At 50.8% G+C, this 23,618-nt stretch overlaps 4 protein-coding genes across 4 annotated transcripts; all 4 read right to left on the bottom strand.

Annotated features, from left to right (window-relative positions):
- Positions 1–1,169: 1,169 nt before the first annotated feature.
- LOC133835715 (uncharacterized) lies at positions 1,170–2,036 on the bottom strand. The gene is made up of 2 exons (XM_062265758.1): positions 1,704–2,036; positions 1,170–1,544 (listed from the first exon to the last, which is right to left on the bottom strand). Exons 1-2 carry the CDS (start codon positions 2,034–2,036, stop codon positions 1,170–1,172), a joined length of 708 nt encoding a protein of 235 aa, XP_062121742.1.
- A 450-nt stretch (positions 2,037–2,486) lies between these two features.
- On the bottom strand, positions 2,487–4,110 carry LOC133835714 (uncharacterized). Its single transcript, XM_062265756.1, has 4 exons — positions 4,027–4,110; positions 3,563–3,910; positions 2,818–3,485; positions 2,487–2,748 (listed from the first exon to the last, which is right to left on the bottom strand). Exons 1-4 carry the CDS (start codon positions 4,108–4,110, stop codon positions 2,487–2,489), a joined length of 1,362 nt encoding a protein of 453 aa, XP_062121740.1.
- Positions 4,111–14,111: 10,001 nt separating this feature from the next.
- LOC133835670 (uncharacterized) lies at positions 14,112–15,098 on the bottom strand. The gene has a single exon (XM_062265698.1). It carries the CDS (start codon positions 15,096–15,098, stop codon positions 14,112–14,114), a length of 987 nt encoding a protein of 328 aa, XP_062121682.1.
- Positions 15,098–19,195, bottom strand: LOC133835668 (uncharacterized). The gene is made up of 4 exons (XM_062265697.1): positions 18,960–19,195; positions 18,252–18,843; positions 16,240–18,041; positions 15,098–16,208 (listed from the first exon to the last, which is right to left on the bottom strand). Exons 1-4 carry the CDS (start codon positions 19,193–19,195, stop codon positions 15,098–15,100), a joined length of 3,741 nt encoding a protein of 1,246 aa, XP_062121681.1.
- Positions 19,196–23,618: the final 4,423 nt, after the last annotated feature.

Here is a 23,618-nt window from a genome sequence, read left to right as displayed (position 1 = left end):
GGACGCAATTGTTGCCGCTGTGTCTGCGGGGGCCGCCACCTTTCCGTGCCGTGAAGGTGCCGAGGCTATCCACCTTAATCTCCTTATAAAGGTTTGTGATCTCCTCGATCAGATTCCTCATTGGTTGATGAATCGATCTCCGACCTTTGAGCATCTCGTTCAGAAGGCCAATTTTATCCCCGAGTACTGAAAATTTTTCAGGGTCCATTCGAAGTGTCGACGAGCTCTCCTTCGTAGGGTTGTCCGATGGTGGGACTGGCTTTGACCTCTGCGTTTGCGCAACTTTAAGGTTAAGTTGCATTGGCGGGGGTCGTTGTTACCCCTGCTGTGCTTCTATATCTGTAGATGGCGCAGATACCGCAGCAATTACAGGCACTCTTATAGGCGAGTGTGAAACCCTTGGCTTCCTTGCGAACGGGTCAGCTTTCGCCACTCCTTCCGATCGCTGTCGATCTCTCCTCTCTCTCCTCTCCTCCCTTCCTTCCTTCGCTTGTTGTATGCATCGTTGTGATTGAGTCCCTACTCTAAGTCGTTATCAATGTTCGTAGTACAGTCGTGTCCAATGATCTCATGGTTGTCTATATAGCAGGGAGGCCATGCGAGGGTTGACATACGCATTCATGGGGTCGTATGTTCAGAGCCGGATCCACATAGGTCAGGAGTAATCTCAACTGAGCCTGTACGCCCAACTGAATGGGGACGAACCATTGAGCGTGCATAGAGGTCAGCCACGATTTTAACCGGACGGGGGCAGTCACAGCATTAGCCTAGTAGTCGTTTCGGCAAGATATCACTCTGTCTACTCAGATGCTAGAATACTGTGACTGTCAGCCCAACTCATCAAATCAGAGTTGGTGTTTCCAGTATCCTAATCAAGGCTGTACTGGGCTCGGCCTTGGTAGTCGCCTTTTACGACAAGCAGTAGTTAGCTGAGGTGGTATTCTCCTAACCGCCACCGCCACGGTGGTGTGTGTATGTGTGTGTGTGTGCGTATGTGTGTGCGTATGTGTGTGCGTATGTGTGTGTGTGTGTGTTTTTTTTTTATTCGTTGAATAGCTTAGAAGGAGGCAAGGTTTACAAAGTGAAGTTAGAAAATTTATACATAGAGAAAAGGAAGAAAACAGAGTTAGCGGAGCCTTGCTCTCATGGGACGGCCGCGAAGCCATGCTTCACAAGGGCATCGGCGCCGCTATCTCCCTCGTTCTTTGTCTGGCCTTCTCGGCCCTCCTTTGCTCGATCATGACCGCTGCCACAAATTGGCTGATCAGTGTCCAGTTAATGAACAATACCAGCATCAGCGGAACCAACGTCGACACCGTTAACCTTTCGCCAATTACATCTGTAAGCTGTTGTCTGAGGGTTGCGTATCTACCGCACTGAAAAATTACGTGCTCGGCATCCTCCACAGCAGTCGGGAAACAGGCGGGGCACTCTTCGGCTGTGTTATGTCCGAACCGAAATAAGTATCTCCTGAAGCAGCCGTGGCCACTGATGGCCTGAGTCAAGTAAAAGTTCATCTGGCCGTGACTCCTTGGCGTCCATTCCTTGATGAGAGGGATAAGCCGGTGAGTCCACTGTCCTTTGGACGTCTCGTTCCACCGGGTCTGCCACCTGTCGAGGCATTCTCACTGTGCACCTTGTTTGATGTTTCTTTTCTTAGCGTTGAATAAGGAGCCAGTCTGGAGCTGCCGAAAAACGCTTACCCTCTTCCTGACCATTTGCTCGAAAGGGGGTATGCCGGCAATGACATGTGCAGCCTGGTCGAAAACGGTCCTGAAACCGCTTATGATTCTATTGGCGCTCAGCCGGAAGGTTGACGCCAAGCCGCCGATGTAAGAGCTTTTGAAAACGGCGTCTGTCCAGATAGGAGCAGCATAGAGGGCTATAGACCTTGTCACGCTTGAAAGTAGTGCTCGATGACTCTGTTTGGGGCCCCTGGTGTTGGGCATCAGGCGAGATAATGCCCTGTTGGTGACTGCAGCCTTGCGGCCAAGCTCCTGCAGGTGTTCTCGAAAACTTAGCCTCGAGTCGATCATCACTCCCAGATACTTGAGTGTTCGCTTGGAGGTAATTTGGGCGGCTCCGACCTTGACTACCGCCGATTCAACCTTCTTCCTGCTAATGCTTCCATTTTATGGGGAGCCAACTCCAGTCCAACGGAGAGCAGCCAAGTCCTAATGCAATCGATAGCTAGGTTGCAATTTGTTTCGGCGACCTCCAGCTCCTTAGCGACCACAAGTAGCGCAATGTCGTCGGCGAAACCAATTAGGCTTGCTCCTGTCGGCCAATGGAAGGATTCCGTCATACATCGCGTTCCACAATAGCGGGCCAAGCACAGACCCCTGAGGTACCCCTCCCGTCACGATGTACTCTTCCGTTCGAGCGCTGGAATCATATTTAAGTACTCTTGACGAAAAGTAACTCCTGATGATCTTTAACAGCTGCCGTGGGACTTTGAATGAGTCTAGCGCCCGTAAGATGCAGTTTCAGCGGGCCGAGTTGAAGGCATTTCTGATGTCCAATGTCACCATCAGACAGTACTTCTTCTGGCCCCCTTTCCAGCGAGTGCCACCAATTGCATTGGAAGCAATACCAACTACCTTCTCGATAGCGTCGACTGTCGACCTGGCCTTCCGGAATCCATATTGGTTGGGGGAAAGGTTTCCGTTCACCAATATAGCTTCCTCCAAGCGAGTGCAGATCACCTTCTCCAGCAGTTTCCCCGCCACGTCGATGAGACAGATAGGCCTAAACGAGGATGAATTGCCAGGCGGTTTCCCGGGCTTCGGAATTAAAACCAGCTTTTGAGTTTTCTACCTATCCGGGACTATGGCTTCTTCCAGGCACTTATTCAGCATTGATGAAAAAGCTTCTGGATGGAGGGAGCAGGCGAGCATAAGTGCCCTTGCGGGTATGCCATCCGGACCTGGAGCCCCGGTTTGTTTCATGCTTCTAACGCATTTTAACACCTTCTCGCTGGTAACCAACTTCAGCGGCAGATAATCGTTGGATGCTGTATTTGGCAGCCATGCGTTATCTTCCTCCACGCTAGGAAACAAATCCGTGACATTCCCACGCAATATATCATCCGGTGATGGTGGCGATTTCCGTGTCCCGATTCTCCTTATGACGATTTGGTATGCCTTGCCCCATGGGTCGTCATCCAGTGTGTCACACAGGGACAGGAAACACCGTTTTTTACTCTCCCTGATCGCATTTTTAAGAGTTTTGCGACTCTCTCTCCAAAGAGTGTTTGCCATTCTGGGAAAGAGGGTCTTCCCCGTGCTCTCTGATAACGCCTCCTCGCGTGGTTGCAGACACGTCTTGCGGCGACAATAGTCTCGCTCCACCAATAAACTGGCGTGTGGCGTAACGAGGGGTTTGCTCGACTCGGCATAGAGCCTACGCAAGCCGACTCCAGCCTCTCCATGACAGTTTCGACCATTTGCTCTGCGCTGCCTGAAACTTCCAGCTCTCTCAACGAGCTTACAAAGCGCTCGACGTTTAGCTTGCTGGCTGAGAAAGTCCTCCAACGAGGTGCCGCAGAGACTGACTCACTGACTTCCCACTCCGCTGAATGAGCGAGCGAGCTGCTGCAAAATGTTAAGTCAACAATTGAGCCGGTACCGGCCCTGCTGAATGTCCATTGCGAGCCTTGATTGTGAAGAGTTAGGTCCAGTGAAGCAAAGGCTTCGACCAGCAATCGCCCTCTTTGGTTGGTGACCATGCTTCCCCAGTCGACTGCCCAAGCGTTGAAGTCGCCTGCGACGAATACCGGTGAGTGGTCTCTCACGTCCGCAGCTAATCTGTCCAGTGTGTTAGCAAAGTCCGAAATTGGCAAACTGGGGGCTAGGTATACGCTGTACACCCAAACGCTGCCCACTAGCGCCCTGACGAAGCCGCCGTCAGCCTGTTGGTAGCCAAACTGGGGTGGGTTTCTGCTACAAACCCATATAGCCGCCTTGCCGGTGTGGTCGCACGTATAATCAGCTCCAAAACCAGATCTGAAGGGTTTAGAACGCATACATCCACCCCGTTCTCCCTGACCGACTCCAGTAGGAGGTCCTGAGCCGCTGCACAGTGGTTCAGGTTCAGCTGCATAATCTTCATAGTGAGCGTTTGTTACTTCGCCCATTTGCTACCCGCCGCGTGGTTGACCTCACTGATGCCTTTAGATAAGCAAAGAAAGCATCTCGCTGGTCTGTTGCACGTGGCCGCTTTATGGTGTTGCTCGCCACATTTAAAGCAGCTATTTGCTTTGTCCACCGCGCTTTGGCTTTTGCTCGCAATGTGCCCAAAGTCCAAACATTTAAAACACCGAGTTCTCGGCTCCTGCTCGGCTACTCTGCATCGCGTCCAGCCGGTTTTCAGCTTGCCCAGCTGTGCAATTTTTTTGGCCCAAATTGGAGGCACCAGGACCGTCGCCGTCTGAGTGTTGGCGTAAGGCCAACCTGGCCTTTACCTGGCACAGATTTGCCGGCATGCCAACCTGCTCCGCCATCGCTTTCACAATCTCCTTTTTGCTTGCAAGTTTGTCCAGGTCTCTGACAACCAGCTGCGTGAGTTGAGACAGAGTCAGTCAGTCACAATCTCCCAACACTTTCTCGATCTCCTCTCGCAGTTTGTCTGTGTTGTCCAGACCTGTTCCTCCAAGTTCGAGCAGCAGATCGCCCTTGGCAGTTCTGCGCGCAGTGGTTACTCTGTCTGAGACATCTTTGAGTCTGCCGTCCTGCCGTCTCGTAACTAGAGAGAGCACATCGCTGTAACTCATCTTACCTTTCGCGCTCACTACTAGCGCGTCCGGGCGTACTTTGTTGGCCTTTTTCTTAGCAGCGGTGGTGATGTTGCTGCTGTTCCTCGGCTCTACGGTTATCCACTCGCCGCCTTGCACCTGGTTGTTTACATTTTTATTACGCTTTGGGGGAGGAGTTTTCCTTGGCTCGATCTCTGTGTCTCGCGGTCGTTTGGGTGTGGCCGCTGCCTTACTCCCAGTTGCCGCCAACTTAACTTCACTTGGAGCTGCTTGAGCTGGTACAACTCCTGCATTGGCGGGATTTTTAGCTGTCTCGTAGCTTAGCTGCTCAGCTGCCGCTCGTTGCAGCTTCATCAGCCTCATGAGCTTGTTCCTCATTTTCTCGTTTATGTGCCTCTGAGAGGCGAACTGCTCCGAGAGTCCGTCCAGTTCTGTGCCCGTCCGCTCAAGGAGGTCTTTAACTGACCGCTTCTCACTGGCTGGGCCAGCAACAGGAACGATGCGTGTGACCATGTGACCATGTCGGGTTCAAACACAGCGACCGCCGACGAGCTTGCTGACTCCTCGCTCCTGATATCACCCGCCGTTTGGCTATGGCATGCTGTTGTTGCTTCTACGCTGCCGCCACACGGGAACTTCGGCCTACTAACTACTGGTGGTGGTGATGTGCGCTACATCGCCAAGCGACAACACGCGCTTTTTCGACCACTTTAGTTAAAAGTACTGTTCGCACCTCTATGCACTGCGCCACTGCAGCTGCACTCCTTCAGCGGAGCTTATTGCGTATATTAATATGCAGCTCCTGAAAGTATGCACCTTCAAATCACTCGCTACGACCACGGCAAGCTACAGGCTCTCCTGGGAGTATGCAATTAGTTTTTTTTTAGCTTTTTAAGCTTTGCGCTGTGCTTAGGGTGGGAGTGCAATTGCTATTGTTTTGCACAAGTTGTGGTCAATTGTACTGGAACCAACAACAATTTCCCTCGCAGCCGTCAACTCTGCCAATGTGTCTCCTGGTAACGCGGCTGCCTACGACGTCCAGCAGCAGGTGCCCCGATCGACCGTAAGTACGCAAGGCTTGGACACAGCTCAAGCTCACTCGTAGTCATTTTTTTTAAGATTTCCGACTTGTGTGACGAATTCCAGAGCGATCGAAAGGAGCGCCTTCAAAAACGCGACTTGCTTGTGGAAAACTCCCACACTTGTCCCCACGTGTGTGTGTGTGTGTTTTTTGTTTTTTTTTAAAATACAAGGACGTTGACGCACCGCGGTATGTACAAGTGGCCCCTGCGAAACCAGGACTATGCCTGTTTAAGCTCCTGTCTACTTCTCCGCCGGAACGACCGTTAAGTATTACTTCGGCGGAGAGTATGGCCTTATCGGCCGTCTTCAGTTCTCCGGGATCTTTCTTCCCGCCGTAGCTCCTTCATGACTGCGTTCGCCATTTCATCTGCAGCTTCCCATGTTTGCCAACATGTGGTATACAAAATTGAATTTCGGACAGTTAAAAAACATGTGCTCGGCGTCTTCAAGGTACCCTATCCCGCATCTGGGACAGAGTGGATCTGCCTCATGCCCAAAACGGAAGAGGTAGTCTTTAAAACAGCCGTGTCCGCTCAGAATTTGCGTCAGGTAGAGGTTCACCTGTCCGTGTTTCCTATTCACCCACTCATTCACTCCCGGGATGAGGATACGCGTCCATGCGCCTTTGTTGGATGAGCTCCACCTGCGCTGCTACTCGCTTAGGGAAATCTGCCTGTTCGCCGCTCTGCTTCCGCTGTGGGTGTTACCGTTCCGCACGAGTTCCCGGAGGTGGATATCGAAAGACATCAGACCTGCCAGTACTTCGGCGGTTTCACCCGACACAGTGCGAAACGCACTTGTGATCCTGAGCGCGCACGTCCTATATACCGCTTGTATATCTCTTGTGTACGACTTGCATTCGATTGCACCTACCCAGATTGATGCTGCGTTCAGATGTACCCTGAAGGACAGTCTGTGGCCTAGTATAACCCCCCAGGTACTTGATGTACGGTCGGAAAGTTATAGCTGTACGACCTACCGTGAGGTTCGCGGTTTCCACGGTCTTCCTGGAGCTTATGAGTACCGCCTTCGTTTTGTGTGCTGCTAGGCTCAGTCCTGCATTGGTTAGCCATTCTTGGGCCTGTACAATTGCTCTGTTGGTGGCTATCTCCAGTTCACGTAGGTGTTTGCCTACTGCCACGATTGCCACATCGTCCGCAAACCCGATCATGTTCACGCCTGGTGGAAGTCTCAGCCGTAGAATCCCATCGTACATGAGATTCCAGAGGGTCGGGCCGAGGATCGATCCCTGTGGGACTCCTCCTTAGACTTCGTACATTTTTGTTCCTTCACTGGTTTGGTAGCGAAGAATTCTGCCATTTAGGTAGCTTCCTATTATGCCTGTCAGGTGTGGATTTATACTCAGGTTGTTTAGACTTTGCATAATCTTGTCCCAGTTCGCTGAATTGAACGCATTCCTAACGTCCAGGGTTACTACCAGGCAGTACTCTTTTTCCCCCCACAGCCAGCGTTTGCCTTCTATGGCCTTTTTTGCCAAGTCCGTCACCTCTTGGATTGCGTGCCTTGTTGATCGGGCCTTCCGGAAGCCAAACTGCGACTCGGGGAGACCCCCAACTCTGTCAATCTCTGCTTTGAGTCGCGTGCAGATGACTCTCGAGAGCCTTGCCTACCGAGTCGAGGAGACAAATGGGTCTGTACCCTAAAGGGTCTTCAGGTGGCTTGTTCCCTTTTGAAATTAGGACCAAGTCCTGAATCTTCCAGTCATTAGGAAACACTCCATTCAGCATGCATTTGCTAAAGGTGGAGGCAAAGCACCTTGGTTGTATCTCGAGGGCCTTTCTAACAACTGCACTCGATATTCCGTCTGGGCCTGGAGTTTTCCCTGACTTGATCAGGCGTGCTGCCGACAGGATTTCGTCCTCTGTCACGTGAGCGAACGTCGAAGTATCAATGGCCATCACATTCACCGGTCTCGGCTGGCTCGGGAATAGGTGTAATACTGTTTTTGCCAATAATTCTGGGCATGATGGGCAAGCTGGTCTGAACGCGTGGAGTTTTTGTATAGCCAGTATGTAGGCTGAACCCCAGGGGTGCTCGTCGGCTTCGTCGCAAAGCTCTAGGAACAGCTTCCTTTTGCTGCTTTTAATTAGCAATTTCAGTACTCGCCTTTTTTTCTCTCAGTGTCTGGTGATGGGCGTCTGCTCTGTGGGATCCAAGTGTAAGGGTCCTCTGGTACCTTCGTCGTGCCTGAAGCAATCCTTGCGGGCCTTGGCGATATTCTCGTTCCACCAGTATACGGCTTGGTGCTTTGTTCCTCGTCCTGCTTTACGCATTGATGCGTCACATGCCTGGGTTAGCCTGGACATGAGCTACCTCGTGCTGCTTGCTGCCGAGCCGTGGATCTCCAGTCCCTGGAGCATGGATTCGAAAATCTCTTTATCGAATGTCTTTATTCTGTATCGGATTGGCCTGTTGGGTACCGAGGGGTAGGAGCGTCTGTGGATTTTCGTAACTATAGCTTGGTGGTCGCTATGAGTGTATTCACTGCTAACTCTCTAGGAGGCTCTCGGGGCTAATGAGCTACTCACAAACGTCAGATCAATCACTGAACCTGCCGTTCCTCTACTAAATGTGTTTGCACCCCCCCGATTTAGGAGTACAACATCTAGTAGAGCGTCAGAGTCCAGGTCTGCCCTACCTCTTGAGTTGGTGCATGCGCTTCCCCATTCGATCGCCCAAGCGTTGAAGTCTCCAGCAATGAGGCATGGAGTTTTTCTTCTCGCATCGTTGACCAGCTTGTCGAGTATGCTGTTGTAGTCCGCCTGGCTGAGTGACGGTGCAAGATAGGCACGGATAAAGCCGTTTTGGGCCACGACCTCGGTAGCTGGTGGGGCCTGCTACCCACAACTCCAGACGGCTGCCTTACGCGATTTATCTCCAACCCAAGTGTTGGAGGATTTAATGCGATAGGGTTCGCTCAATATAGCCCCGTCTGTCATTGATTCTCTATTTTTTGCGTAAGCAGGTCCTGTGCTGCCTCGCAGTGGTTCAGGTTCAGTTGATAGAACCGTGTCATCTTCCGCTTGTTTTGCTGAGCGCTTTTTTGAGATATGGGCACCTACTGCTATTCGCCGGGTGGTCTACTGCCTTCTCTCCCTTCCTGCTGCAGAGTATACATTTTGGGGCCTTGTCGCATAGCTTCGCCTTGTGGCCTGTTTCCCCACAACTGAAGCATGTGTCCTTGTACTCTACTTTTTCTGTGCATCTACTTGCTACGTGACCGAAGTCCATGCATTTAAAGCAGCGGACTAGCTGGACCTTCCTTCTTATGCGACAGATAACCCAGCCTACTCTCACTTTGCCAGCTTCTACCATCTTATTGGCCGAATCGATTGGGAGCCTCAGCGTTGCTGTCTGCGTTCCTCCGTAGGCCTTCCGGAATGAGACAATGCAGGATTTTGCGATTCTCACCTCTCCGAACTGTGTTAGCAGTGCCTCCAGAAGTTCCTCCTCTAGGGCCCAGGAAGTCTTGGACTGCCTCGTGTATACCCATCGTGATTGGATCTGCTGACTCTTCGAGCTCGAAGAGAAGTTCGCCCTTTTCTGTTTTGCTTATGCCTCTGACATGGTTAGCGAGCTCCTTCAGCTTTGGCTCAGCTTTCACGGATTGCTGTATGTCAGCATACGATACGTCGTTGAACCCTCTCACCATTATGGCGTCCGGCTTAGCTGATATGCTCCCTCTGGCACGCTTTGACACCTTCTTCCACTCCGTGTTCTGGTTGGCATCGACGCTTGGTTGGTGAGTTTGCGGCCTCTCTTGGGGAGCTGCCGCCGGTTTGGGTTTGTGAACCTGCCCTCTGGATTTTTTTGGCTGTAGGCGGCGGTGACACCTGGTCGCCTCTCTCCTCTCTGGTTCTCTTGCCATCTGCAGCCCTTGGCTCCGGCGATGTTTCCGCTGCTCTCTCTTCATCCACTGCCGCGTAAAGCTCCATGATGTTATCGATAAGGTTCCTCATTAGTTGATGGATTGTACGTCTCCCTTCCAACATCTTGCTAACAGCTCTTATCTTTTCTCCCAACACGTCGAAGCTTCGAGTGTTATCAGTAACTACGCCTTGCGATTCCCCTCCTCTATTCAGTGGGGACACAGAGCACGTGGGTTCCTCTGTAGAATCCTTCGGATTTACCTTTGGAGATCTAAGCGTCTTCTTACTGCCCTGGAAGGGATTAAATATGGGATCCGACTCCCTGCACCGTAAGGTTGGTTTTTTTAGGACCTTCCATGTTGATTTTTTTCTTCTGGGAATCACCCATAGCATTTGTTTAAGGTCTTACTGCCAGACCATGATCGCCTTCTCGCTTTTGCTGGCCCTTGGACGGGTGTTCAGAGGGCCACCCGGGCGTTACCTGACCTTAGTGCTCGGCGGTAGCGAGCTACTTGTCAGGCTGCGATTGGAATCGATCTGGCCCCTACCAAGTTAGAGGCAGTCAGTATTTCCGCTGTGAGGCGCCAATCGGCCAAAACCGTTTTTGTTCGCCCTTTAGTCGCATCGTACGACAAGCGGATGTACTGTTTAGGAATTGGTATGCACCACGGTAGGAAAATCTTCTGAAAGATCCCTTCTACTCCAGTAACCCTTTTACTATGTGCGATTCTTACGCACTCAAAACCTCCGCCTGCTCCTCTGTCCTTTGTGTCGGCTCACCGGAACGTGTCAATAATGGTAGTACTTCGTTGAGTAGGATAAGTGCTCCTATGCACTCCTTCTGTTGCAACGCTGTTTGCGGTTCCTCGGTTGTCTTTAGTCGCCTTTTGCGACAAGCTTATTTAGCTGGGGTGGTGTTCTTTCCCGCCGACCTCACGGGCATCAGGCGCTTTTTAATTTTTTTTTATTGTCTGCCTCTGTCTGTTGTCTGTTTGTCATCTCGTCGGCACGGACTCGTCTCATTATCTTGATAATAGTGGCATGGCCCGCTTTCCAGGAGTCTGCATCCGCCATCATAGTCTTCATCAGTTCCCTCGGTCTCAATTGGAAGCCTGTCATTCTAGTCAGTTCCTCTCGCTCGTCTGAGAATCTGTTGCACTTGCAGAGTACGTGTTCTGCAGTCTCCACCTCGTCCTCGCAGTACAGGCATTGGGGGTATCGACGTGTGTGTGTGTCTTTTTTTTTTTTTTTTTTTTTTGGTTTACACCCCGGCAGGCAAATCTGCAAAAAGATTCCATCTACCTCCTGTAGATGGATATGTGCGATTCTTACGCACTAAAAACTTCCGTATGGTCTCGTCTGTCCAGTACGTGCTCACCGGGACTGTCAATAAAGATACTACGTCAGTGAGCAGGATGTAATGCGTCTATGCATTCCTTCATCATATTGCACGAATTCGCGTCCGCTAGGTACTCGTTTAGTCGCCTTGTACGACAAGCCGAGACGGCTGAGATGGTATTCTTAACCCGCCACCCCACGGGCGTCGAGGATCAGCTATCGGCGCCTGGTCTGTTGGTCGTCTCGTCAGCTCGCACTCGTGTCATTATATTGATGATGATATCGTGGCACGCCTGCCATGTCACAGCGTCTGCCATCATCGCAGCTAGCAATCCCGATGGTGATAGTGGAGATGCTAGCATTCTCGTCAAACGTTCTCTCTCGTCAGTAAAGCGTGAGCATTCACGCAGTAAATGCACTGTGGGGTATCTACGTGATGAAACCTTGCTAGGTACCTTCGAAAGCAGCCATGGTCAGTAAGGAACTGAGTTAGGTGATAATCCAGCTCCTTGTGTTTGCAGTTGGTCCATGCTATTAGGTCTGGAATAAGTACGTTTGTCCATCGACCTTTTGTTGATGATCGCCATCTGCCCTGCCAGCTCCTTGTGTTTGCAGTTGGTCCATGCTATTAGGTCTGGAATAAGTACGTTTGTTCATCGACCTTTTGTTGATGATCGCCATCTGCCCTGCCACTCAACTAACAGATGCTCGTACACTATGGTCGGGTTGGCTCCCGCCCGCATGTCTGCAAGTGCGCTGATCTCCAGGTCAACTGGTGGCGTCCCTGCCAGCACTAGTGCCGCATCCTCCGAGATGGTACGGAAGCCCATTATCAGGCGTAGGGTTTTGTGCGATAGACCGCCCGCATCTCCTTCAGATAGGACGGTTATCCCGTTACGCAGCTCCATATTGGAGCGGCGTAGAGCAGTGTCGCCCTCGTCACTGAGGTCATCAGCCTCCTAGCAGGCATTCTGGGGCCGCCGACATTCGGCATTAGCCTAGCTAGCACAGTAGCTGTCATAGCCGCCTTCCTGCTGGCATATTTTGCATGTTCCTTGAAGCTCAGCCTATGGTCGACCAAGACCCCCAAGTACTTCAATGCCTCCGCTGACTCCAATTGTACGCCATTTACAGATATTTGCAACTTCTCAACCCCTTTCCTGCTGCTTAAGACCACTTCGGTCTTATGTGCATCAATTTCGAGCCCTGCATCCAGTAGCTGCTACAATGGTATTATTGCAAAGATATTGCAGTTCTACCAGTGTCCTGGCTAAGGCAGTGATGGCCACGTCGTCCGCAAAGCAGTGTAGCTGCGTATCACGAGGTGTACTGATGGTCAGGATACCATTATACATAATGTTCCACAGAATTGGTCCAAGGACCGACCCCTGCGGAACTCCCGAGGTGACTTGGTACTTTTTTGGGGAATCGGTCGGTTCGTACCAAAGTACTCGGTCCCTAAAATAGCTGCCAATTATACCCTTTAGGTAATCTGGGATTCCCATGGAGCTCATGGCACTAAGAATACTGGTCAATCTTGCTGTGTTAAAGGCGTTCTTCACGTCTAAAGTGACTGATTGTAGGGGGGATGCTTGCTATCGTCGTAATAAAACACTTTCACCTTTTTCTATTTATTCTCACTTGGACTTGTATTTTATTCTCACTTCAAAAAATGTACATGTGCTTGTGCGTAGAAAATTTGAACATATGTAAAAAGAGTATGAAAAAGCACTAAAAAGGGCAGGGTGACCATCTTCAGAGGAAACCAAGAACAGTGTGTCTGTGCGTATGACACGGTCACACGCACAGTATACTAGCTTTGTCGCTATCGATAACATTCGATCGCGACCACACTGTCAGCTGGCCTGAGTGGTCACACCTGCAGTCATCTGGCATCAACATCCTCCCCCCCTTGCAATGAGTTGCAAACGGTATCATTGTCCAAATGGACCGGACAGAATCCAACCCAAGGTGGAATTCTGGGCCATTGGCAAACCGTTGGTGCTCGGCAGGAGGCCAGGTTGGATGATGTGAGGATACACATCAGTGCCGAGCACCAGGGACACCATCGATGGCTGGAACCAGCGTTCGTCGGCGAGCGTGATGCTGCGGAATTGCTCCAAGTTCTCGCCATCGACGGGTCGGAGGGGGGTGCGGCTGCAGAGTTGCGAGTCCACCTGCAGCAGCACCTTTCGACGGAACTCGGATGTCCGTGAGCGGATGATCGCCGTGCAGACGCCTTCCGTACCAACGCGGGAGACGGATAGCCGGTAGGCCGTTGCCAAAGATGCGCTGATACGACTGGTCGCCGCGCACGGGTCGATCAGCGCTCGCATCTCGAACGTCTTGCATCCGGTGTCGATCAGGATGTTGGCCGTCGGAAGTATGCTCACAGCCTTGTCCTGCAGCAAGGATGCGAGCGACGTTGGAAAGGCCTCCTCGGACGTCGGTGAGGCCGGTCGATGGGGTAACGGCGAGCGGGAGCGTGACCGTGGCGAGCGTGGCCGTGGCGAGCGTGGCCGTGGCGAGCGTGGCCGTGGCGAGCGCGGCCTTGGCGTGCGCGGCCTTGGCGAGCGTGGCCTTGTTGGGGTTCGGGACCTGGTGGAGACCGGTTGGTCATCGCCTCGTCGCTGACGGTTGGGGAGAGCGCTGCGTGCCTCCTTGAAATGCAGCAGTGTGTGGTGGTCCCCCCGACACACCCTGCACCTTCCCGCGCTGCGACAGTATTGCTTGGAGTGTTGGTGGGCCAGACAGTTAGGGCAGTACTGGTTGATGAGTACTGCTCTCAACCGTTTCTCCGCTGTCAGCCTCAGGAATCGCTGACACCTCCGGAGTGGGTGGATCCCACGGCACACTCGAAACCGGAACGAGTTGGTGCCAGCGGGGCGGTCCCGGTGGGTTGATGTATGTGATGGCATACTACATGGAATGAAACAAGAAAAAAAAACAAACGATTATTGTAATAGCCTCTTTGCAATGTCAATGACACACGGAACAGGATAGCATAGGACAACACAGGACGACGAATAGGAGTACGGAATAGGATGTTATTCGTCCTTCAGTCCTTCTGACGTGGAGGGGTCAGTCTTGCTGTCCATCGGGAGTAGAATGAGTTTGGCAACGGGTCTTCGGATGGTACCCCGCGCCGTGAGCACATCTACCACTCGGACCTTGGCGTCGGTGCCTGGACACGTCGTCAGCACCCGTCCTAGGCGCCACTCGTTAGAGGGAAGGTTGTCTTCCTTTATGACGACCATGTCACCGATCCGAAGGTTCCGGGTAGGGGATTGCCATTTTGTCCGTTTGTGCAGCTCCTTCAGGTACTCATCTTTCCAACGGAAACAAAATTGTTGGTGAAGAGCCTTCAGTCGCTGCCATCGGTTGAGGATGGAGGTGGCCGGTTGATTAATTGGTGGTTCCAACACCGAAATAAGAGGGCCACCTATGAGGAAATGGCCAGGAGTGAGCGCTAGTAAATCCGACGGATCCTCGGACATAGGGGAAATCGGCCTCGAATTCAGGCAGGCTTCGATCTTAGCGAGAAGAGTGGACAACTCTTCGAACGTATATTTCGAGGTGGATGTCGCCTTGTAAAAGAGTGCCTTAAAACTCTTTACGCCGGCTTCCCATAATCCACCCATATGCGGGGCGCCCGGCGGGTTGAAGTGCCAGGATAGGCTTTTGTGGGCGTGTTGTGCGATGATGCACTCCCTCGTCGCTTCCAAGAAGTCGTTGGAGATCACCTTGTTAGCTCCCACGAAGGTTTTCCCGTTGTCCGAGTACATTTGGTGTGGACACACGCGCCGTGCGATGAAACGGGAGAATGCGGCCAGGAATTTTTCCGTCGTGAGATCCGATGTTGCCTCCAAGTGGATCGCCTTCGTGCTGAAGCACACGAAGACGCAGACATACCCCTTGGTGATGAGGCAGGCTCGGCCAGTGTAATTCTTTATTTCGAATGGGCCGGCGAAGTCGACACCAGTGTGCGTGAAAGGTCTCGAGTAGGACGCCCTTTCCTTGGGCAAGTCCCCCATCATTTCTTCTTGTAGATGACGCAAACCTTGCAGGAGTTGATGGTGGATTTAACGAGGACCTTCAATTTTGGAATCCAGAATCTGGAACGGATCAGCCGCATGACGACTTGGTTACCCCCATGTAAGGATATACGATGGGTGAAACGAACCAGTAGTCGTGCAAAGGACGAGGAATACGAGAGGATTATTGGATGACTCTCATCATAACGCAGCGAGTGGGACGCCCTCAGACGCCCACAGGCCCGTAGAATCCCCTTGCCATCGAGGAAAGGGTTCAAGTTTCGGATTGAACTTGAGGAAGGGACCTGCTGCTTGGACTGCAGACAATGGTATTCCTGAGGAAAAGTGTGTAGTTGAACCATGACGATTAGCCGCTCTTGGATCCGTGACAGCTCATCCGCCTGGACCACGGTAGAGCTTGGAATTGCCAACTTCCGACTCCTATCGATGAATCGGAGAACATAGGCAGACGTGCGCAGTGCCCTGCCAAACTCAGAGAACCTGATCAGGAAGTCGGGAGTCGGAGGTGACTTAGCGACGTTGCACTTAATCCGCTGCTCCAGCAGAGTCTCCGGAATGGGACTTGGAGAAGTTGGCCATTGATCCGACGGGAGATGAAGCCACTCTGGTCCATGCCACCACAACGGATTACGAACCAATTCTTGTGGCAGGACACCACGGCTTGCCAGATCTGCCGGATTGTGCTCGGATCGCACATGCGACCAGTTCTTGGCGTCGCTGGCTTGGACAATCTTGGCCACTCGATTGGCCACAAAGGTTGTCCATCGGCAGGGTGGCTTGTTCAACCAGGCGAGAACAATTGTTGAGTCGGTCCAAAAGAAAGTCTGGAAACTTTCTGCTGGCAGATTCAGGAGGAGGGCTGCAGATAACTCAGCCAACAGGACTGCGCCACAAAGCTCCAGACGTGGCACTGAGAGAGACTTGACCGGAGCCACCTTTGTCTTCGCAGTAAGGAGATGTGTGAAAACCTTGTTCGCCGTTTCCACACGGACATAGATCGCTGCTCCATACGCCCGTTCTGACGCATCACAGAATCCGTGGTACTGGAGCTTCACTCGTGTCTGAATTGGACCCATCTTGGAATCGGATCTTTCCCAGAGCAGGATAGCTCTGGAGGTACTCCTTCCATTGGAGTGAAAGATCCATGGGTAAATGTTCGTCCCATTCGAGCGTTCTCAGCCAGATCTCCTGCATGAAGATCTTGGCTCGGATAACGAAAGGGGCCAGCCACCCGGCTGGGTCGAAAAGCTTAGCGATTTGCGAAAGCACTTCCCTCTTCGTGTAGGAGTCCTGATGGGCAACTTCTGGTGGCATGAAGAAGAACTCGTCATCGTGAGCTTGCCACCTGATGCCCAGAGTTTTCGCCGTACTGGAATCTTCGAGTTCGAGGAAATCTTCTCGAAGTAGATGGTCCTTTGGAATGTCCTTCAGCACGCTCTTATGGTTCGACGTCCACTTCCTCAGCTTGAAGCCAGCGCTGTCCAGGGCTGCACACACTTCCGCGATGGTCCGGATGGCCTCTTCTTTCGTGTGTGTCCCCGCTAGGACGTCGTCCACGTACATGTTGTTGGAGATGACTCGGCTTGCGAGAGGATACTCCAAGCGTGTGTCATCAGCAAGTTGCTGGAGGACTCGTAGAGACAGGAAAGGCGCACAGTTGACACCGAATGTCACTGTGTTCAACTCAAAGACACGGATCTCACCGTCCGACGTGCGGAACAGAATTCGTTGGAACGGTGTGTGCTTTGAGTCCATGAGGATCTGGCGATACATCTTCGTTATGTCCGCATTGAACACATATCGATAGTATCGCCATCGGAGGATCTGTAACGTAAGATCCGATTGGAGAATGGGCCCTGAATGAAGGATATCATTCAGACTCTTGCCATTTGAGGATGGACAAGATGCGTTGAAAACGACCCGCACCTTCGTTGTGGTGCTATCAGGTTTGAACACGGCGTGGTGAGGCAGGTAGAAATTAGGAGTCGTGACAATCGCCTGAGGCGATATGGGTGTCATATGACCCAAGTCCACGTACTCCTGGAGAACGGCATTGTACTGTTCCTTTAGAGAATCATTTCTTGACAAACGATTCTCGTTCTTGAGGAATTGAGCCAACGCTATAGATCTGGAATGACCCAGTTCAATGCCATCGGGCTTCCGGAAAGGAAGAGTCACCCGATATCTGCCACATGTGCTACGAGACGTAGTCTTAACGAAGTTTTCTTCGCAAACGAAGTCTGACTCCTTTATCAGCTTCGCTGGAATATCCTCCACCTCCCAAAATTTGGAAAGTAGGCTGTCGAGCTGTTCGTCTGCTTGGAGGGCGACTCTTGTCGAAAACGCAGAAACAGTTGTCGACATACTCTGGGAGACGGGGCCGGTAAGAATCCAGCCAAACACGGTTTCCAGCCCAAGGAGTGAGCCACAAATGTTTGGCCGGGAGCCGCTCAAGATGACCGACGGAAGGATATCCGCGCCAATTAGTACATCGATCTGAGCGCTCTTGTAGAAATGTGGATCTGCCAGTTCTATCGCTGGTAGATCCTTGAGGAAAGTTCGCGGCATGTTGAAGGAGGGCAGTTTGCCTGCCAACTGTGGAATTACGAATGCCGAAGTCTCGATATGGAGCCTCGGCTTCGTCGGAGAACCAATGCTGAAGTGACATAACTTCTGCGATTGGGCCGCAACTGCGTGATTTAGCCCGGATACCTGGGCTCGCACGGACTGGAAAGGCAACTTAATGCGTTGGAACAAACGCTCAGAAATGAAAGTCGCTTCGGACCCGGAATCAATTAACGCACGTGCGGTATATGTAGTGCCCAAGTGGCAAACATTGATGACCGCCGTGCCGAGAAGGACATTCTGAGCGTTATTAGCAAAGAAATTCTGCACATTTGTTGCCGTTGGATTTGGAGTGGACTGTATGTTGGACGATGAAGAGGCACCATTGTGGGCACTGTCACCCCGATGGAGAAGAGTGTTGTGCCGCCCTTTGCATGTAAAGCAATTGTGCGCACTTGTACACTCTCGGAGTTGGTGACCTCTTGCGAAACAGTTCAAACAGAGACTTTTCTGTTTGATGTATGTCATCCTCTCGTTGACCGACATTTGCAAAAAACGCGGACACACCCGGACAGGGTGATTCTCCTTTGAGCACAAGTCACACGATTTGCTTTTCGGAGTGACTCGGGCCTCAAAGGAGTTGACTCGCTTCGAATTCTGCGGACGGGATGGTCCTGCAGTCGCGATCTGTGAATTGGCAGTCTGCTTTACGTCCTCAATCGCTTCGAGCGTACGGTAGCGCTCATTGAGGAACGTGCTCATATCCTGCCATGCGGGAATTTTCGCTTTGTCCACCAACGATTGCTCCCACAACGAGAGTGTGAGCTTGGGAAGTTTGGACGAGCAGAGGAAAACAAGGATGCAATCTGCGAACGGGCCACAGACGGAAATGTCTGAATGCTCAAGAGCGGTCAAGCAACGCTGAATCGTGCTCTGCAGCTCCTTGATAGCTGCTCCCGACTCTTGGGTAACCGTGGACAGGTTAAATAGGATCTTCAACTGGCTTGTGATCAACAAGCGCTTGTTCTCAAACCGTTCGCAGAGAGCACCCCAAGCCGACGCGAAACCATCGTTCGTCAGCGGAAATTTGGCTACTATTTCATTGGCCTCATCTGCGGTCTTCGAATTCAGATGGAAAAGTTTCTCGACCGGAGTCAACCTTGGATTGTTGACATAGATGGCCGTGAAAAGGTCACGGAAAGTCGGCCACCGCAAGTAATCCCCACGGAAAACTTCGGTGTCGACTGGAGGGAGCCGGCAGCCACTGGAGTATACAGGAGGAACGGATGCTTCACTCCTGCTGGACCCGGAAACCTGGGTAATTTGCCCCTTAACACGGGCGAGACACCGCTCGTACACTGCATAGCAGTGATCGTACTTTGGCTCCATCGCCTGTGTGCCTTCACTGTCGCCGTCTTGATGCAGTGCATCAGCACATGTGGAATAAGCGGCTTCGACGTTGTCCCAGAGGACTTGCAGCCGGTCACGACGGATTTCGTACGTGTGTACATTGTCATCTTCGGCTGCAGGCCCTCTGACCCGACTCTCGAAATGCACCAGTCTGTCAGAGACGGCAACGAAATTGCTGAGAGCCATCGCACGGGTTTTGCTATATTTAGCTTGGACGGAACGGGTAGTTGCCTGACTACGTAGAGCAGTCGAAGATGTGCGCAACAGCGGAGTCTTTGACGAAGCAGACGGCGACGGACGATCGACTTTTATTCGGAGTTGAGCGGCAGGTGTGGCGGATTTGGACCCCGAAGGAGCGGGCGAAGCGGACGACAGGCGACGAACTGTGGTCGGAAGCTTTAGCGAGTGTTTTGAGTCCTTTTCGCTCTTTTGGTTCTTGGACATACTATGCTTCGGCAGTCACTTTAGAGTCTTTTCTCAACAAAGACTCACGGTAAAGCGGACAGCCGAAAGCAAGCACAAAACGGAGTAGAACTTCGGCTGTCACAGGATAGTGAGCAAAAGCCGACACAAGAAAACAGACGAGGAACAAAATCGCTGTTGGAAAAACCAAAAAAAATGTTTCAGTAAAACACAAACAGCAGCGTGAATCTTTATTTCTCGATGTGATTGCTGCTGTTTATATACGTAAACGTGAATCAATAATATATGTGTATGTGTAGTGATGGATAATATATATTATATACAACAGTAGATGTGAAAGTACTGTATAGGTTTAATATGATCGGAGCATATACGGAGTGTATATGTGTGTAAGTGTCGTGTGTGGAACTGTACGTGTGTGTATGTGTGTTGTGTTTGGATGTATATGTCGTATGTTTATGTGTGTATATATATATATATATATATATATATATATATATATATATGGAGTGTAGTGGATCTACGCGCGTTTGCTATGAGAGGAGCAACTCTCTTGTTATTTGAATATAACCAATAGAGAGCTTGCCTACACAGGAGTGTGTTAAAGAAAACAGACAAACGCGATACGACAGAAAAAGAAATAGCAAAATACACACAATCGCGGCCAAAAACGGAAAATATTAGCGAACTCTTTTAAACTGTATAAATACTTACACATACATATACATATAAGGATATATATATATATATATTGTGCCAAGTATACACAAAGTAGAAAAGATGGCTGAGAAAATGCCGGTCGAACGCTTATGTACTTATATATATGCTGTGTCACATATATATAAGTTACAAGAAAAAAATATGGCGCGAACACGACACTTGCACAAAATGTATGGATGGAAAAAAAAAGTGTATTACTTATCTTGAAACAAAACAACCAATGCTGCTGCTGGGGTCGAGCTATCCAGATATCCGGCTCGAAGGACCAAATGATTGTAGGGGGTATGCTTGCTATCGTCGTAATAAAACACTTTCACCTTTTTCTATTTATTCTCACTTGGACTTGTATTTTATTCTCACTTCAAAAAATGTACATGTGCTTGTGCGTAGAAAATTTGAACATATGTAAAAAGAGTATGAAAAAGCACTAAAAAAGGGCAGGGTGACCATCTTCAGAGGAAACCAAGAACAGTGTGTCTGTGCGTATGACACGGTCACACGCACAGTATACTAGCTTTGTCGCTATCGATAACATTCGATCGCGACCACACTGTCAGCTGGCCTGAGTGGTCACACCTGCAGTCATCTGGCATCAACAGTGACTAGTCCCGCTAGTGCATTTTGTGCAATATCCCGGACGTTGGCGAATGCGTCAAGAGTGCTCCTTCCCTTTCGGAAGCCATACTGTTGATGGGCCAGCCCATTAGGTCCCTCCGTAAAAGCTTCTATCCTACTGTAGATTATTCGCTCGAATAGCTTCCCCACAATATCCAGCAGGCAGAGTGGGCGGTAACCACTGGCGTTGGATGTGTCGCCCTTCCCTTTCGGAATAAGAACAAGTTTTTGCTCTTTCCATGTGCTCGGGATTATCCCTTCCATGGGACAATGTTGGAAGGTGCTGCTGAATATGTCCGGTTTGGCTACTTCAACGGCTTTTACAACTATCCCTGGGATACCGTCAAGTCCAGGTGCCTTACCGGGCTTTATCTTTCTAGCGGCTTGTAGTATTTCCTCAGGAGTGATGCAAGGGAAAAGTGCTCCAGGAGATACCTGCGTCGGCTGCCATAGGGACGCCTCGGCTTTGGCTTTTGCAATGGCTTTTTTCAACGTGGCACGAGCTATTCTATGGCGGTCAACCATGTGCGAGTGGTTTTCGCGCCCCCGTGCCGGCTGTGCCCGTCTCCTCGCTGTGAAGCACTCCGTCCTCAATTCCCTAAGGGAGTCACTCCACCAATATACTGGTGGTTTAGTCTTCTTTCGCGTTCTACGCGGCATTGTTGCATCGCATATCCTTTTTAGTGATTGCGTAAGATTTGATACCATTGTCTCTGCAGGTCCAATTGGGTTTTCCAGATCGTCAATAACGTAATTTAGCATGTCATTGTAAATTTTGTTGACGTCCCACGCCCGTCCTAACTCACTTATCCGTTGTTTGCTTATCACGCACGTCAGTGTAACATTAAAAACAATCAATGCATGGTCACTCATTGTCACGTCGTCAAGTACCTCCCACTTCGCATTCCCTGCTACAGCCCTACTGGCGATGGTGACGTCAATGTATGATGAGCCTCTGTCGTTGTCAAAAGTTGGTTTGAGTCTGTCGTTCAGCAATATCAGGTCGAGCTGACTCATTGCATTAATGACTGCCCTACCTCGTTGATTTGATGTTCGGCTCCTCCATTCTACCGCCCAGGCATTGAAGTCGGCCGCTATAACCGCTGGCCCTCTTACTCCCGCATGTTGTACCAGATGCTCCAGCATCTCTTCGAATTGGTCATGACTATCGCTCGGAGGGGCGTAGACGCTGTAGAATTGAACCCCCTTCAATTTTGCATACGTAAAGCCACGATGGGGAGCGGAATGAACTTCCTGTAAGTGTATTTCGGTGCAGCATTTTACCGCCGCCTTTCCTCGCTCGTCTAGTATAATGTCTGCGTTCCCCCCACTAGAGATGTAGGGCTCACTCAACAGGCTAGTTCGTTCAGGGAATTCTCTATGCCCTCTCTGATCTTACTAGCTAGTGGACCTGATTTCAGGATTAGTTCTCCCTTCTGAGTCCGTCTAATTTTTTGGACTTGTTTTCCTATATCTATCAGACTCGGGTCCCCCTTCAATTTCCGTAGTATTTCTACATACGTAGTCTCTCCCGTCTTGGTCACTATAAGCGCCTCTGGTTTCTTACGCAGCTTTTTAGGCTGCACATTCTTCTACTCAAAGCTTTTGCCATTGGGGCTCGGCTTCTTGATCACTTCAGCATATGATGTCTTCTTGTTTGTTTCCATCTTTTTGCTATGTTGCCCATTATTATTTTGGGGCATCGCTTTCTTTTCTTCCGGTTCCTCGCCTACAGGCTTCCGTTTTTTCTTAAGGCCCTCTGTTTGGGTGCCAACATTCCTGGCGAGAACCTCCTTTGTGTTTCCTTCCTGTAGCTTCAGTGCTCTATTATTGAGAGCGGAGAGTTCAGCTATTGCGTCCTTTGATACCTTAGTGACGTGTCGCTGAGACTCGAATGCTGCCGTGAGTACGCTGATTCTGCTTTGCATTTTATTAAGAATACTAAGCAGATCATCATTTTGCCATGCCGTGGACAGATCCACAGACCGTAAAGGCGAGACAGGTGGTGATCTGGTTCCAAACTTTTGAGTCGGGCTGCTGATGAGATCGGTAATCCCATTGCTAGCACCGTGCACCCCGAGTTCTGAAAATTTCGCTGGGTCCGGTCGTAGTGTCGACGAGCTCTCCTTCGTGGGGTTGTCCGATGGTGGGACTGGCTTTGACCTCTGCGTTTGCGCAACTTTAAGGTTAAGTTGCGTTGGCAGGGGTCGTTGTTCACCCTGATGTGCTTCCCTACCTGCAGCCAATTTGGACGCTCGTTCAGATGGCGCAGATACCGCCGCAATTACAGGCACTCTTATCGGCAAGTGTGAAACCCTTGGCTTCCTTGCGAACGGGTCAGCATTCGCCACTCCTTCCGATCGCTGTCGATCAGCAGACTCCTGTATATTTCTCCTATCTCTTTCCTCTTCTCTCTTCCTTCCTTTGCTTGTTGTCAACATCGTTGTGATTGGGTCTCTACTCTAAGTCGTTATCAATGTTCGTACAGTCGTGTCTAATGATCTCATGGTTGTCTAAGTAGCAGGGAGGCCATGCGAGGGTTGACATACGCCTTCATGGGGTCGTATGTTCAGAGCCAGATCCACGTAAATCAGTCTCAACTGACCCTGTACGCCCAACTGAATGAGGACGAAACATTAAGCGTGCTTAGAGGTCAGCCACGATTTTAACGGGACGGGGGCAGTCACAGCATTAGCCTAGTTGTCGTTTCGACAAGATATCACTCTGTCTACTCAGATGCTAGAATACTGTGACTGTCAGCCCAAC

The sequence above is a fragment of the Drosophila sulfurigaster genome, chromosome 2R (assembly GCF_023558435.1).
Source record: "Drosophila sulfurigaster albostrigata strain 15112-1811.04 chromosome 2R, ASM2355843v2, whole genome shotgun sequence".
In the NCBI taxonomy this organism is placed as follows: domain Eukaryota; kingdom Metazoa; phylum Arthropoda; class Insecta; order Diptera; family Drosophilidae; genus Drosophila; species Drosophila sulfurigaster.
Note: the sequence above shows the minus strand (reverse complement) of the source record. Positions and strands in the feature narration are given on the sequence as shown.

Bases quoted from the DNA above. Each gene is read 5' to 3' on its own strand.
- LOC133835714 (XM_062265756.1), bottom strand. From the start codon at position 4,110: ATGAAGATTATGCAGCTGAACCTGAACCACTGTGCAGCGGCTCAGGAC. The intron at 3,911-4,026 runs GTATGCGTTCTA...GGCTACCAACAG, and splicing joins TCAGGGAGAACGGGGTGGAT to GCTGACGGCGGCTTCGTCAG. The intron at 3,486-3,562 runs GTCAGTGAGTCA...GCGCTTTGTAAG, and splicing joins CTCATTCAGCGGAGTGGGAA to CTCGTTGAGAGAGCTGGAAG.
- LOC133835715 (XM_062265758.1), bottom strand. From the start codon at position 2,036: ATGATCGACTCGAGGCTAAGTTTTCGAGAACACCTGCAGGAGCTTGGC. The intron at 1,545-1,703 runs GTAAGCGTTTTT...CCTCTCATCAAG, and splicing joins AGCAAATGGTCAGGAAGAGG to GAATGGACGCCAAGGAGTCA.
- LOC133835668 (XM_062265697.1), bottom strand. From the start codon at position 19,195: ATGTACACACGTACGAAATCCGTCGTGACCGGCTGCAAGTCCTCTGGG. The intron at 18,844-18,959 runs GTATACTCCAGT...CAACAATCCAAG, and splicing joins GTGAAGCATCCGTTCCTCCT to GTTGACTCCGGTCGAGAAAC. The intron at 16,209-16,239 runs GTACCTCCAGAG...GCTCTGGGAAAG, and splicing joins CTTTCACTCCAATGGAAGGA to ATCCGATTCCAAGATGGGTC.
- LOC133835670 (XM_062265698.1), bottom strand. From the start codon at position 15,098: ATGGGGGACTTGCCCAAGGAAAGGGCGTCCTACTCGAGACCTTTCACG.